Source organism: Octopus bimaculoides, chromosome 27, assembly GCF_046866305.1.
Source record: "Octopus bimaculoides isolate indiv1 chromosome 27, ASM4686630v1, whole genome shotgun sequence".
In the NCBI taxonomy this organism is placed as follows: domain Eukaryota; kingdom Metazoa; phylum Mollusca; class Cephalopoda; order Octopoda; family Octopodidae; genus Octopus; species Octopus bimaculoides.
The window spans coordinates 2,844,009-2,860,003 of record NC_142954.1 but is presented as its reverse complement, the minus strand read 5'-3'; the positions used below and the strand labels follow the sequence as shown (position 1 = coordinate 2,860,003).

The 15,995-nt window shown below is 37.2% G+C and overlaps 1 protein-coding gene across 2 annotated transcripts; it reads left to right on the top strand.

The window, feature by feature from the left end:
• The first annotated feature begins 5,152 nt into the window (after positions 1-5,152).
• Positions 5,153-15,679, top strand: LOC106871471 (uncharacterized). 2 transcript variants are annotated; one of them, XM_089343606.1, is made up of 4 exons: positions 5,153-5,298; positions 7,004-7,198; positions 9,881-10,045; positions 11,144-15,679. In XM_089343606.1, the coding sequence occupies exons 1-4, from the start codon at positions 5,202-5,204 to the stop codon at positions 12,016-12,018; spliced, it is 1,332 nt and encodes a 443-aa protein (XP_089199732.1). In that variant the 5' UTR covers positions 5,153-5,201; the 3' UTR covers positions 12,019-15,679. The 2 variants fall into 2 exon arrangements, with proteins under 2 accessions (XP_089199732.1, XP_089199733.1); XM_089343607.1 differs by lacking the exon at positions 9,881-10,045.
• Positions 15,680-15,995: the final 316 nt, after the last annotated feature.

Below are 15,995 nucleotides of genomic sequence, written 5' to 3'. Positions count from 1 at the left end.
ACACCCATGTTCCCAAAGGTGAATTATCCAAACCCCAAAGAATTCCTCTCAACACATGGCTATGATGCCCTACCACCACTACTTCTGCTCATGATCAGAGATGCACATATCGTTAGCCACCAAGGGACATAATCAACTTAAGGTCAAACAACTGACAAGCAAATCAGTGGTATTAAGCAGAATATTTGCTGTAGCCCATCTTTTATACCAAGACAAAACAATGTACATGATAACACTTCCAATCAATTAAGATCAGAAGCCATGAGAGCCACTGCCTGGTACTGCATTTATAATTATAATTATTATTATAATTATTATTTTTATTTGCAATTATATCACACACGTGTGGTTGTGCATTTTAAAAAGTCGAACAAATCAATTCCAGGACTTATTCTTTGTAAGCCTAGTACTTATTCTATCAGTCACTTTTGCCGAACCACTAAGTTTCTCTAGGGTTGGCTGGACTGGTAGTTATAGGGAGACGTGTCCCTTAATTCAAAAATCACTGCTTCACCACCGCCACCACCACCTCCGCCGCTGCCACCGCTGCCGCCTCCACCATCAAGACTGTCACACCTCCTCCATTTTACAACCATTAGCGTCGCCCCAAACCCCACAGACCCCCCGCCACCGCCACAACAACCATCATTGTGACAATGAGGATCGTTGCTGTCACAAAGAAATGTCACCACCACCACCACCACCACCTTTGTGTATTCCACCGCAACCATCCACAGAGCAAAACCTAAAGATGAGCAACAATTGTATCCCGATTCGTTCCATTCCAGTGACCTGTCACTATTTGCATAAATTAAGGTTTTATTATTAAAAAAAAAATCTTAGAATTAAAATCTAATTTTTTAGAAATTTTCCTTTTTTTTATGTAAACCGTGATGTTTTATGTCTGTCAGCATAAATATCACAATTGTATGATTAATGGCAGTCATAATAACAATTTATTTTAATTGCCACTGGGACAAAGGATACAGCAGGAAATACAAAGGGAGACAACCATGAAATGTGGGGGCTGTGATGCAATGAAATCCTCATCATCGTCATCATCGTTTAACGTCCACTTTCCATGCTAGCATGGGTTGGACGGTTTGGCTGGGGACTGGCAAGCCAGAAGGCTGCACCAGGCTCCAATCTGATCTGGCAGAGTTTCTACAGCTGGATGCCCTTCCTAATGCCAACCACTCCGAGAGTGTAGTGGGTGCTTTTACGTGCCACCAGCATGAGGGCCAGTCAGGCGGTACTGGCAACTGCCATGCTCAAAAAGGTGTGTTTTTACGTGCTACCTGCACAGGAGCCAGTCCCCCCCCCACACACACACACACACTAAAATCTGCAGTTTGACCTTGTGCTAAATTTCAAAACCACTACTACCACCACTACCACTGCCACCACCACCACCACTACTACTACTACTATTACTACTACCACCACTACTACTACCATCACCACCACCACCACTACTACCACCACTACTACCACTAGCACTACTACTACTACTACTACTACTACTACTACTACCACTGTGCAGCTGCTGTCAAGAAATTTGCATGCATCATTTGAAGTATGGTGCAATATTAAGACATCGCTACAGATTAATGTCACATGGGCTTGACTGCTTGTGTGCATGGGTACGTGTGTGTGTGTGTGTATGTGTGTGTATGGTGCGGGGTGGGAGGGGTAGTATTTTGTGCAGCAGACCATTACCGAGCTCAACACAGGCAACTGCAGCTGTGCATATGCAACCACATATGCACACCTATACGGGTACATTCGACCACAACAACAACAACCACACACACACACATGCAATACAAACAGGACCGTGTCTTATTGTACGTCTCGTCTCTGTTTCTGAGAATGCAGTTTTCCAACCTGGGTCAATAACCTCAGGTTGCACAAATGCACATATGCACACAATATGTGTACATACATATATATAGCATGACCGCAGCTACTTGGCTGAAACCCATAAATAAATAAATATATATATATATATATATATATATATATATATATATATACACATACATACATATATATATATATATATACACATACATATATATATATATATACACATACATATATATATATATGTACATACACACATATATATATACATATATATACATACATATATATATATATATATATATATATATATATATATATAAACATATATATATATATATATATATATATATATACACACACATACATATATATGAAACGTCAAAGACTTTCCGTATTCCCGAGCGTCATACTAATATATACTTTTGTTATTTACACCACCTGTCCTCGTCTGTTGTTATTATTTGTATATTCTCCCATATATATATATATATATATATACATATGTACATACACACACACACACACACACACACACACACACACACACACACATATATATATATATATATATATATATATATATATATATATATATATATATATATATATATTGGTGCAAGGCCAACGAAGCTCAAACCAGCAACTCGCCTAAATCCCGGGGAATATTCTAAAGGGGGGGGTCTTTTCTTCAACGCCCCCACTCCCACCCTTGGAACTTTCCACCACTCCCAGGGGAGCAATACCGCCCACTTTGGGAACCACTGCTCTACACCATACCATACAAAATATACACACCTCCACAACAGAGTATACCACTCTATGCATATAATTCTATACACCCTGTAATGGGACAGTATACAACTCGCATATTTTTCTTTAATGTTGAGGTCTTTCTCTGTCTTTCTGTCTTTCTTTCTCCTGTTGCATGACACTCCATATATGGCTAACACTCAAGAATCTAGAGCACTGTTTATTATTATTGCTATTTATGTTGTTACTGCAGCTGTTGTTGTTGTTGTTTAGCCCAGATCAGTCATAATCCAGCAGACATATGATCAGAGACAATCCAGTCTGGACCATCTCACCTTTCGTATAGTCATATAAACATCTCAATCAATCAATACCCATAATCTAGCTGACATATGATTGAAGATCTTCCGGACATGGCCTTCCCATCTATTTAGTCACATAATACCTTGGTCACAAAAAAAACCCTGTAGCTCAGGGTGAGGTGGGGTGGGGAATTATACATAATACATACACACACAACCTGCCCTTCCTTCTCCTCAACATCCTCTCCCTCCACCCCTATTTCTCCTCACCACCCCGCCCTTGTGTATTCAATCCCACCCCCGTTAGGGAGACCGATACCTCGTGAGTGAATGTGGTGGATGGAAACTGTATGGAAGCCTATCATGAGTATGTAAGTGTGTACGTGTGTTTGTGTGTGTGTGTGTGTGTGTGTGTCTTTGTTCGTTCCCACCTCTACCACCACCACCACCACTTGATAACCAGTGTTGGTTTGTTTATGTAAAGTATGCTTAGCACTTCACCAAAAGAGTCCCATGGAATAAACACATAACCTCATGTCACATGACGAAAACACTTCATTTTTTTCCCCACAAGCTTTTATTCTGCCATAGTCAATCTAGGACTACACTCTATCATGTATCTATCTACCTTGTTCTTTTAACTTTTGATCCAGTAGACCAATTGTGTGTCCTTCCTTTTTCTCAAGACAGTCATTGCTATTTGGAGAAAATTTGGCTCCTATTTCTAGCACTTCAGATGACATTGTAGAGGTCCGCTTTTTTGGCTTCTGTGCATCCTACACCTATAACCCAAGATAGACTTAGACACATTTAAATACGTCTTTATAATGTCTGTTGCTTCTAGCTATCCTATACATGAATGGCTTCCTTCACTTTGCATTGATGTTGTTGTTGCTGTTGTTGTTGTTGTTATTGTTGTTACATTTTGAGTTCAAATACTGCCACAGTCGGCTATGCCTTTCATCTTTCCGGGGTCCATGAAATAAATACCTGATCTCAATATAGTTGCCCTTATGCTTATATCTCTGTATTGTCCTAAATGCTCTTTGCACCCCCTGTGACCAGTAAAGAATTATTATTATTACTATTATTATTATTATCATTATTATTATCATTATTATTATTATTATTATCATTATTAAGGTGTTGAGCTGGCAGAACTGTTAGCACGCTGGACGAAATGCTTAGTGGTATTTCGCCCATCACCTCGTTCCGAGTTCAAATTCCACCGAGGTCGACGTTACCCTTCATACTTTCGGGGGTCGATAAATTAAGTACCAGTTGCGCACTGGGTTCAATGTAATCGACTATTCCCCTCCCACCAAATTTCAGGCCTTGTGCCTATAGTAGAAAGGATTTTTATTATTATTATTATCGCATAGCCTCAGCTGAAATTTGAACCAGCTAACCTATGCTTAATGGTATCCACGCTACAAATATCACACCTTTTGTTTCATGTCTTTTTGTTCATTCAGGCAAAGTATACCTATGACTATGTTATCCATTGTGTCTATTTATTTATTTATTTTTTTCTGAAAAATATAGTATATGATTCAAGACATACATTTAGCTGTCATGTCTAGTAAGATTTTTCATTGGTATTCTGCTGTTTGTGAGTTCAATCTCTGGCTACAATAGACCTTTCAGTGTTGAATGTTTCTGCTCATAATGGCTTTTGATGTTGCACAAGTAGGATGAGATTTTTGTTTTGTGTTTTGTTGGGGGGGGGGGGTCTGGTAATACTTCTTGTGTTTTTATATATTTTTCTGTTCATTTTTCCTTGTTTTCTTGTTGTTTTGTTGGTTAGTGTTCATGTTGTTTTAGTTAACACACACACACACACACATACACTCACACACACACACATATCTTTATATATATGTATATACATTAAATGAACATCTTATATATAAATATATATATATATATATATACACACACACACACACAAAAACACATATATATATACACAACTATATATATATATTATATACACATACATTTATACACACACACACATATATATATACATATATATATGATATATATACATGTACATATATATACATATATATATAATACAATCTATTCTCTACTTCTAGTTTTGAGTACATTTTCTCCTGTTCCATTACCAGTGACAAGTGAGTGTGTGTGTATATATATATATATATATATATATATATATATGTGCCACTCATGTGTAGCTGGTTTTGTTGGTTTTTCATCATCCTTGTATAGAATGTTTTTCTCTTTCTTACAGGAATTAGAATTGAGGAAAGAATGGTTAGGTTCGGTGCCAAAACTGCAAATTTGGACTTGTTCCACTCAAGCTGGCAGACTTTATCAAAATCGGCCGATCATGGCTTCTCACTAAAAGGTACCAGCTTTGTTCGGCCTTCCTGGTCTTTCTTCTTTCTCTCTCTTTCTCTTTCACTCTCTCTCTCTCTGTCTCTCTCTTTCACTCACTCACTTACTCACTCACTCTCTCTCTCTTCTTTGTTGTACCTCTGTTGTGTTCTCACCCAGTGTCGTCATCATCGTCATCATCACCATCATTGCCCTTTTAACGTCCACTTTCCCGTGCTTGTATGGGTCAGACGCAGTTAACTGAGGCGCATTTTCTGCAGCTGGATGCTCTCCCTGCCACCAACCCTGGACCGTTTCCGAAGATAGTTAATATTTCCCCATGACACACATTTACAGAAGACCACAAATGAACGACACCGCTTGTACGACAGTGACACTCATCTACAACTATTGTGCAATGTCAAAACAAGGTCACACACACACACACACACACACACACACACACACACACACACACACACGCACACACACACACGCACACACACACACGCACACACACACACACACACACACACACACACACACACACACACACACACACACACATAGTAGATTGGTCACAGAAAATAAATGCCTTAAATCAGAGATTAGAATTTACAGTATTCTGTAGCAAAGGCAGAGAGCTGGCAGAACCATTAGCACACTGGATACATTGCTTAGTGGCATTTCATCCGTCTCTACATTCTGAGTTCAAATCCCGCTGAGGTCAGCTTTGCCTTTCATCCTTCCAGGGTCGATAAAATAAGTACCAGTTGCATACTGAGGTTGGTGTAATTGGCTTGCCCCATCTCCAAACATACTGGCCTTGTGCCGATATTGGAAACCAGAATTATAATATATACAGGAGTGGGTGGGTGGGTGGTAAGTAGCTTGCTTCCCAACCATATGGTTCCGGGTTCAGTCCCACTGTGTGGCACCTTGGTTCCCAGTCAATAATTTACAAATATTTAACCAAACAGTTTATTATTTCCCCCCACCCCACCTTCCTCTATAAATTTTTTCCATCTGCATTCATTGTTTCTGTAAATACAAATATATATATATATATACAGACATATATATACATGCACATATATGTATGTGTGTGTGTATATATATATATGAATAGAACTTATTTTCGATAATTTCAATTGATTTTAATCGATTTAAATTTCTTTTCTATTTGAAAATTGGTTATGAAACACGTGTAATCTTTTTATTATATTTATCTTATGATATTTAATTTACTTTATATTATACTCATTTATTGTGCTTTTAATTATTAATTTTTCTATATGTGATAGTGGATTTTCATCGATGAGTTCTTGAAAATTGGTTATTTTCCCTAAAACTATATATTTTATATATATATTTTATATATATATATATATATATATATATACATATATATATATATATAAGTAGAAAGTAAGAAGTATTTACTTTTTATTTTCACACACAAGGAATACCTAAGTCTAGAATTGGTGCCATGCCATAAGAATATTACCGGCTATTTGGGAATTCTAAGGGTGAACGAGCTCTATTTGTACTCTTATACGCTCTTAACAGAACACACCTCAATTATATTATATTATATTATATATATATATATATATATATATATATATATATATATATATATATATATATGTATGTATCTATGGATATGATATGCATGTGTGTGTACATGTGTATGTATATATAATGTCTTTTATTCCATCTTTTTTCATTTTCAGAACTTCGCACTGATGACCGCCGACTCCACCAGCGCCCTGGTCCCCTTAACTTACCCGTGGAACGGACTCTACCCGACCCTCTCAGTGAACGCAGATATTCCACCCACCTCGCTGAACTCGAGCATCTTCGCCGATCCACAATCCACCACCCGGATGTCTCCCGTGTGGAGCCAAACGGATTTCATCCACCATCAGGTATGCAACTGTCATAGCAATTTTGTTGACCCTTGTAAGCTAACAGACAAAGCTTCTGTTGTGGATGATAAAAAGGAAGAAGAGAAAATAAGGAAATCTGAAGGGTTTCAAACCCTCTTATCAGCCCTTATTTTTCTTGACATCTACTTGGGGTAGTTCCTTCAGTTATCATCTCTCAAAGTCAATCATTAATTTGTACGCATTAGGATTTTCGAGCGAGATCGTTGCCAGTGCCCCTGGACTGGCTCTTGTGCGGGTGGCACGTAAAATACACCATTTTGAGCGTAGCCGTTGCCAGTACCGCCTGACTGGCCTTCGTGCAGGTGACACGTAGAAGCACCCACTACACTCTCGGAGTGGTTGGCATTAGGAAGGGCATCCAGCCATAGAAACTCTACCAAATCAGATTGGAGCCTGGTGTAGCCATCTGGTTTCACCAGTCCTCAGTCAAATCGTCCAACCCATGCTAGCATGGAAAGCGGACGTTAAACGACGATGATGATGATGATGATAATCCCACTCTCTAAGCAGAAAGAACCTTGACCCAGTGATACAAAAAATCATTATGACTAAAGACCCTCCCTGCTGCAGTGGGTGATCAGGAATCCATAGTGTGTCCTCGTGCTCTTGGCACTCCACAACACCTGCTGGTACTGTCTTCCTGACCATTGGACCTCACTGGTGGTCTCCTCCACCCACTGGTCTTGCATGCATGAGTAGACAAGCTCTTATACCAGATGTGGGCGGTTTAAATGCTAAAGCATTAAATATTCCATTCTCACATGGGTAGGATGGTTATACAAATTTAAACATTTTGACATCATCCTGCTTGTTTTAAAGTGAACTGAATTGAACCCCCCCCCCCCCCCCATCAAAGTTACATCTTAATTTATGTTCCAAACACAAACTTAATAATGACCAAGTTCTTTTGCGGAATTCCTCATTATTTTCAAAAAAGTTAATTGGAACAAAGGCATTGTATTTCAACAGAATAGGGTAACAAAAGGGTTAAAGTGAATCTTATTTAAAACCTTCCATTAAAATTTCCTCTTAATTTATATTCTAAACACTTTGTTAATAAAGACAAAATTATATTACTAAATTCTTTGTAATTAAAACGAAGTGTATTTCAACAGAAATGCAGTTAAAAAAGAAATGGGTTAAATATTAGCCTATAAATTACTACATCAACTAATTTCCCCACACCTAACCAGATGTTCCCTTCCTGACCCTCACCCATAACTTCTTCACTCTGAAGAAAATTTGCGGTATTTAATTTTTCAATTTGATTATCTAACACAAGAACAGAAAATCAATTATTTTGTTTTTGAAGCAGCTGTTTGAGTTAATAAACTTACCAGCTTTCAGCAGTTGAATTAATACTCCTGCTTAATCTAAACTTTAACTCTAACTGCCACAACACGTTAGCTATGAAGAAAATTTTGTAGTACCTAATTTGTTAGTTTAGTTATGTAGCACCAGATAAAATAAACATCAATTACTTTGATTTTTCAAGCAGCTGTTTGAGTGTTTATCTTTGCTGTTTGTAGCTTTGTCATGTTAATCTTACTGAACACTAAAAAACCACAACAAAACAACAATAGTCAAGAAAAAGCCTTCCATCTTAGTTTGGATTTTATTATTTTTTTTCGCTCCTTTACCGGAATCATTCTGACATCAATAACAAGAAGGATTTTAGGAACCTGGGATTAATGTTTTATGCAAAACATTTTGTAAGATAGAAAACGGTGGATAAAACACAACAGTGTTAACAATATTGGTATCTATCATTTTTGATCCTTTTAGGAAAGTTGCCATACCTGTCAGGGACATTCAGTGTTCTTTAACACTCAGCATCACACAGGGAATCTTCCCAGGATGCTATCCCACAGCAAATGAGTGTATAAGCAAAACACATGCTATGCATGTGCAACAGGAGTGGCTGTGTGGTAAGAAGCTTGCTTCCCAACCACATGGTTCCGGGTTCAGTCCCACTATGTGGCACCTTGGGCAAGTGTCTTCTGCTATATAGCCTTGGGCTGACTAAAGCCTTGCGGGTGGATTTGGCGGACAGAAACTGAAAGAAGCCCATTGAATGTGTATGTGTGTGTGTTTGTCTGTGTTTGTGCCCCAACCATTGCTTGACAACCGATGTTGGTGTGTTTATATCCCCATAACTTAGTATTTCACCCAGCGTGCTAACGTTTCTGCCAGCTCGCCGCCTTAATAATAATAATAATAATAACAATAATAATAATAACAATAATAATAATAATAATAATGATAATGTTTGTTGACTTAGTGGTTAGGATGTTCTACTCGCAATCACAAGATTGTGGTTTCAATTCCCAGACTGGGAGTACATTGTATTCTTGAACAAAACATTTCATTTCTCATTGCTGAGGTCAACTCAGCCATAGATGAGTCTCCGCGTAACGGACTGGTGGTGCCCCATTCGGGGAGAATGTTGTAATTTCGGTTACTGACACATAATGGAAACCGGGTAACTGCCCCCTACATTCAGGGGTCAATGGTGACGATGACGATGTTGATGATGTTGATGCGTTTGTCCTTGTGCTGTCCTATTAAGTTTTAACCTTCTAACTTTTAATCTCAAAAACACCCAAACTTATTCCAGAATAACAGACATTTTTTTTTTTTTTTCATTGTTTCAATGTTCAGTTGTAGAACGGCTCTTAGGTGATGGTTCTGCCCCTGCCAGAGGCAACTCCGTGGTCGTCTTCCTGGACAGGAAGAACCCAAAAGGAAACAGCTTGCAGTTGGGTTCCTTGACTGATCGACTGGAACGTCCTCAGCTGTTGGCACCGTCCCATGATCTACTTAAAGGTGTGTGAGCAGTATTCGTGTGTGGCGGGGTGGCATGTTTTGTATATGTGTATGTAACTGTAACTGTCTATCTATGTACCTGTCTAAATGGCACAGGCTTGACTGTGAGATAAGAAGCTTGCTTCTGAACCACATGGCTCTAGGTTCAATTCCACTGTATGATATCTTGGCAAGTGTCTTCTACTGTAGTCTCAGGCTGGCCAAACCCTTGTGAGTGTATTTGGTAGACAGAGACTGAAGGAATTTGAACTCAGAACTTAATACCAAAAGAAATATCCCTAAACCATTTAATGTTAATGACTCTACCAGTTCACTTTCCTAATAATAATAATAATAATAATAATAATAATAATAATAATAATAAATGCCTCTATTCAATACCAAGCAGTGGCTCTCATGGCTTCTGATCTTAACTGATTGGAAGTGTTATCATGTACATTGTTTTGTCTTGGTATAAAAGATGGGCTACAGCAAATATTCTGCTCAATACCACTGACTTGCTTGTCAGTTGTTTGACCTTAACCAGTTGAGCATGTCCCTTGGTGGCTGACGATATGTGCATCTCTGATCATGAGCAGAAATAGTGGGGGTGCATCATAGCCATGTGTCGAGAGGAATTCTTTGGGGTTTGGATAATTTACCTCTGGCAACATGGGTGTGTCATTCAACGTCCTTAAAAAAACCTTATTCCGGGATCTTTTGAGCAGACTGTGCTACTTAACCTGAAGAAAATTCTAACTGGACCCCACCTGCGAGGTCATGCGCTGTTTATCTTGATATGAGATCACCATGTCGCGCACATATGGTTGTGATGCATGTGCCTGGTGTACCCTTATCAGACGGGTAGTCATGATGGGTATACTGGGCTTCGTATATTTTACCCCAGTGTCACTTTGATGGCATGCGCTGCTCTCTCACTCAATAATAATAATAATGATAATAATAATAATAATAATAACAATAATAATAATAATACCAACAACAACAACAACAACAACAATAATAATAATAATAATCTAGCTGACTGAGAATGCTCTGATTCATTTTTATTTATATTTATTTACTTAATCTATATTTATTTATTTATTCTAATTATAGCTCATCACCTAACGACCATTGACCAAAATGTCAGCCGCACAAGGTTAAAACCAATTCCACAAGAACTACCACCTGTCTCACAACACAGCATGACCGGTTCTGACAGATGTAGTTTACCTGTTATCCCTGAAACCCAGCATCTTGACTACCCATCTCTCGACTCAAGGTACCAAGTTGACCAGCGATTACCGACTCTTGACTCTCGGTTACCCGTCATGCTTCCATCCTACCAAGGAATCACAGACGTTCGGATCCCTAACCCTCGTCTTGCGGATCCTCGCTACCCTCCAGTTACAACTCATTTGTTCCCACCCACTCACAACATGGCCTACCCATCGAACAGTTCAAATTTGTCCATTCTCGAAGAGAGCCGTGCGCTTTCCACTCTGGCACTGCCCCCGACACACACTAACTATCCAATCATTTCCCATCGAGAGCTCTTTAATTCGATGACCCCAACAAACACCATAGCATCCCCTTACCTCAGCAGCACGTCGTTTCTTTATCCCCACCTCTACAGTTCCGCCCCACAGTACCAGAGCAGTTTCTACATGCCGTCTAGCGATGTACGGAATTTTGACCTCTTAAGCCAAAGACCAGAAGTTCCAGCCAGGATTGAACGTCCAGCTTTATTAGCATCGCCAGGTCGTCAACCGGCCGACACTGCACCATTAGTTGCTAATAAGACGTTGAACAAGGAAGACAACTCAAATGACATCGAAATGCGAATCAGCCAACCAGAACAGTCTAGTGATGTGTTGATGCGTGAAGATCTTCGTGGTAATACATCGGAACATGTTAGTCCACCACCAGCGCGACCATCACAGAGTACCGACTCTTCTGACAATACAATATCAGTTTGGAGGCCTTACTAAACTATTTGGTAATTGTTTCAAATCTAAAACTATATGTAAAGAGGCCTTATATAGATATGTGTGTATGTATAAATATACATATATGTATATATATATATATATATATATATATATATTTATATATGTATATATATATATGTGTGTGTATATATATATATATATATATAATGTTATCTGGGTAATATGTATACTAATACACACACATATACTCAAAGTAAAAAGAGTGAGAGATAGAAGCAGCAGATAAAATAAATTTATGTCACATTCGTGGTACTTGGATACCTCTACAAGAATCACAAGAATGAAAAGTAACACTCCTTAATACAGAGTGTTTCAAGATATATGACAGTATGAAACAAATCCTACCATTGGGTGTCTCTTGGGGGAAATGTGTCTCCTGAGACAGTCTTCTTTTTAGAACATATCTCTTCTCCAATTACTGAGATATGAGATTCACTCAATTTTGGCTACTTTTGGAAGGATTGCTTTGACTCATTTCCGACAGGATGGTCACATAATGACTTACTTATAAAACTTCAACAACTGAAGTTCTTTCTACACAAAGATGAGTTTGAGATTATCCCCAGAGGCCGTTATGACTGCATAAACAAAACTCCACTCTCTGCTCTAAAATGCCTTTCTGCCAATCCAGAGGAAGTATTTATCATCGCCCCAGGATCCACTGCTGACAATGGAGACTCTTAAACACTGCCCTTCTCGGCCTTGCTAAAAGCACATGGCCCCAGGATGGTGTTGTCATCACTGGGGACCTTGTGAAGTAGACTCTTTTAAAATATCCTCGGAGGCTGTGATAAAGAAAAAATAGCAAGTAACAAAGGAAGCATAAATACCACTAGGTATGGGCCTCTTTCTCTTCATTATTAAGGTCCTGTTGAAGGAACAAAGAAAACCTTTTATCAGTGAAATGCTAGAGGCCCTCTCGAAGCAACAAAAAAATAAATAAATAAAGCTTCTGTGAACAGGGCCTCTTGGAAAGGGGTCTACGATAAATAAATAAATAAAAAGACCCTCTCCTTTAACAAAAATTGAACAACGTCCATTTGGAGAAAAGACAAATCAAACAACTGAACCGTTTCCAACAATGGAAAATCTTTTTTTTTTTTTGTTCTTCTGAGTGCCTTACAAAAGCAAAGACATACCCTGCCACCCATCACCTCCTCTACCACCACCGCCAGTCTCCACTTCTGCCACAGGTGGATCTGTTAGCTTGGTTTCATTGTAACTTAGCAACTGCATCTCTTTGTGCTGCATACACACGTTTTTTTTTTATAACACACATACACACATGCACACACATGCACACTCTTCTTTATTCATGAAGGCTACAAAAACAAGCAACTAAAAAAGCAAACAAATATATATATATATATATATATATATATATATATATATATACAGAGATAAAATAAACAAAAGATTTTCCTCATTTAATCATTAATCGACACTCAAGATTAACAACACTCACACACTAAAGATTATTTCAACAAAAGAAAAAGAATTTTTAACAAAAAAAAAAAAAACTCACAAAGACCCAAAATTGTTTCCTTTCTTGTGATTTTAATCCCAGTAAACTGACGAGACTACCAAAAGGTAGGAGTGAACTCTTGGCAAACAAAAGTCTGTGACTTAATGATTGCAGAAACAATATTTCCACTGTTGTAATAGTACTTGATGTCCCCCACCTTCTGAGACTTAATTGACAATTAACATTTAAATAATTAAACAATTAAACATCTATTTTTTATCTCCACTGTAAAAAAAAAAAAAAGGAAAAAAATTTAAGACTTGTGCCTCCAGAGAAGAGTAAAAAAAAAAAATCTATATTTCTAATAATTTGTACCATTTAACGTGTGTGTGTATATAAGTACATTTGTGAATGTGTGTATGTGTATGGGTGGGGAAATACATGTACACAATGTTTATGTATATATGTGTCTGTATAAGTGTATGTGTGTGTGTGTGCATATATATACATATATATATATATACATACACACATATATATATATATATGTACACATAAACGTATGTATATTATACACATATATATATTTATAATATATGTTATATTTGTATATCATATATAGGCATATATATAAAAACTATATATTTATTATATATTTTATATACATATATAGAATATAATATATTATATACATATATGTATATATATATATATATATATAAGTATATATTCATAAATATACATTATGTATTTAAATACATACATATAAATTATGTTTACTATATGACATGCGTTATGTATATATATATGTATGTTTATATGCGTGAGGGTGTATTCCTAAGTGAACACTGGTGTCCTGCTAATAAGACTTCAAAAGAAACACAAGATCCTGTATGGGGATGCTTCTTCTGCTAGAAATAGCAGCCATCAAATCACACCTTACACGTCTTCAAACAGAGGACACAGCAAACACAACACCATGTGCGATGGTGATGGTTGGTTTGCCTTTGATCATAGTGTCTATTATTTTTATTTTCTCAGAGCAGATCTCTGAATACTTGTTGCACATTGAGTGTGCAGCTTTAAATTTATATTTATAAATTCCTCGATAATATTGCATTATCTGCATTGCAAACAACCTCGAAACAGGTGTCAAGTAGGTGTCATCTCTTCACATTTCCTTTCACTATGAATCTGAGGTCTGAGGAAAGCTTCATATCGTAAATTAAAAAAAAAAAAAACCCTCATCATTAGATATCTGAGCATATCTAACTCATAATATCAGATACCAAGGCAGCATAGAATATTTAAATGTGGTATCGATACAAAGAAGGTGTGCTAGTTGACTTCCTCTTCTTCCTCACCTTCCTCTTCATGCCCCTTCTTCAACCACCTCCTCTTTGATGTTTATTCCCATAAACTGATTGGTTCGTTACCAGTCATGTGGCTACCAAAGCTTTGTGAGGGAAATCCAATAGATGGAAACTGGAGGAAGCCCATCATAAATATGTATAGATATGTGTGTGTATATTCATATATAAGCATGTGTGTGTGTGTATGTATATATATATATGTATTATTGAATAACAAGGGTATAGCAATTGCATAATCAACTTCATTAGCTTACAGTTGTTTCTGCTACAAGAAGCAGTGTACTCACATGTGAGTGCTCATGCAACATGTTATAGCTTCTTCAGAACCATTAAAATTGATACACACACACACACACACACACACACACACACACATAAATGCATACATATATACATACATACATATATATATATATATATATATATATATATTTGTTTTCAATGGTTGATCTCAAAGTAGATAAAACAGAACAAACTTGTAGATGTGATGGGGATGGGGGTGGGTTGTCAAATGGGCTGAAGGAGGAGGAAGAGGAGAAGAAAGGGGAGAAGAAGGAGATGAGAGAAAGAGTGTGTGGAAATGGAGAAAGAGAGGGGTGGGGTGGGGTGGGGTGGATGTTTTTCATTATTATTGTTGTTGTGAAAATAAACAACGAAGATAATGTAAACAACAACGTTTAATATTGACTGTTCATTATTTATTATTGTCCATAAAATGTTTCCAACTTCTACGGAAAAAAAACTAATAATAATAATAATAATAATAATAATAATAATAACAACACAAGTGCCTTGATCACTATTCTCTTGTTTGTTGTTTCTTTCTTGATTCTTTTTTATTCAAAAATTTTTATTATTTTTTAATTTTTTAATTTTTGTTTTGTTATGATAAAGGCTCATGCATGGTCGTGTGGTTAAGTTCATTTTTTTTTTACAACACATGATTCCAGGTTCAATTCTATGACATGGCACCTTGGCTGTGGCTCTTCAACTGTAGCCTTAGTGTGAACTATGGAAACTGTGTCTAAGCTTGATATATACGTGTGTGTGTGTGTGTGTGTGTGTGTGTGTGTGTGTGTGTGTGTGTTTATATATTTGTCTATATATATATATATATA

What these genes read in the sequence shown, in the direction of transcription:
- LOC106871471 (XM_089343606.1), top strand. Translation starts at nt 5,202, where the DNA reads ATGGTTAGGTTCGGTGCCAAAACTGCAAATTTGGACTTGTTCCACTCA. An exon ending in TCATGGCTTCTCACTAAAAG is followed by an intron (nt 5,299 to 7,003) that starts GTACCAGCTTTG and finishes TTTCATTTTCAG; the next exon opens with AACTTCGCACTGATGACCGC. An exon ending in CGGATTTCATCCACCATCAG is followed by an intron (nt 7,199 to 9,880) that starts GTATGCAACTGT and finishes TTCAATGTTCAG; the next exon opens with TTGTAGAACGGCTCTTAGGT.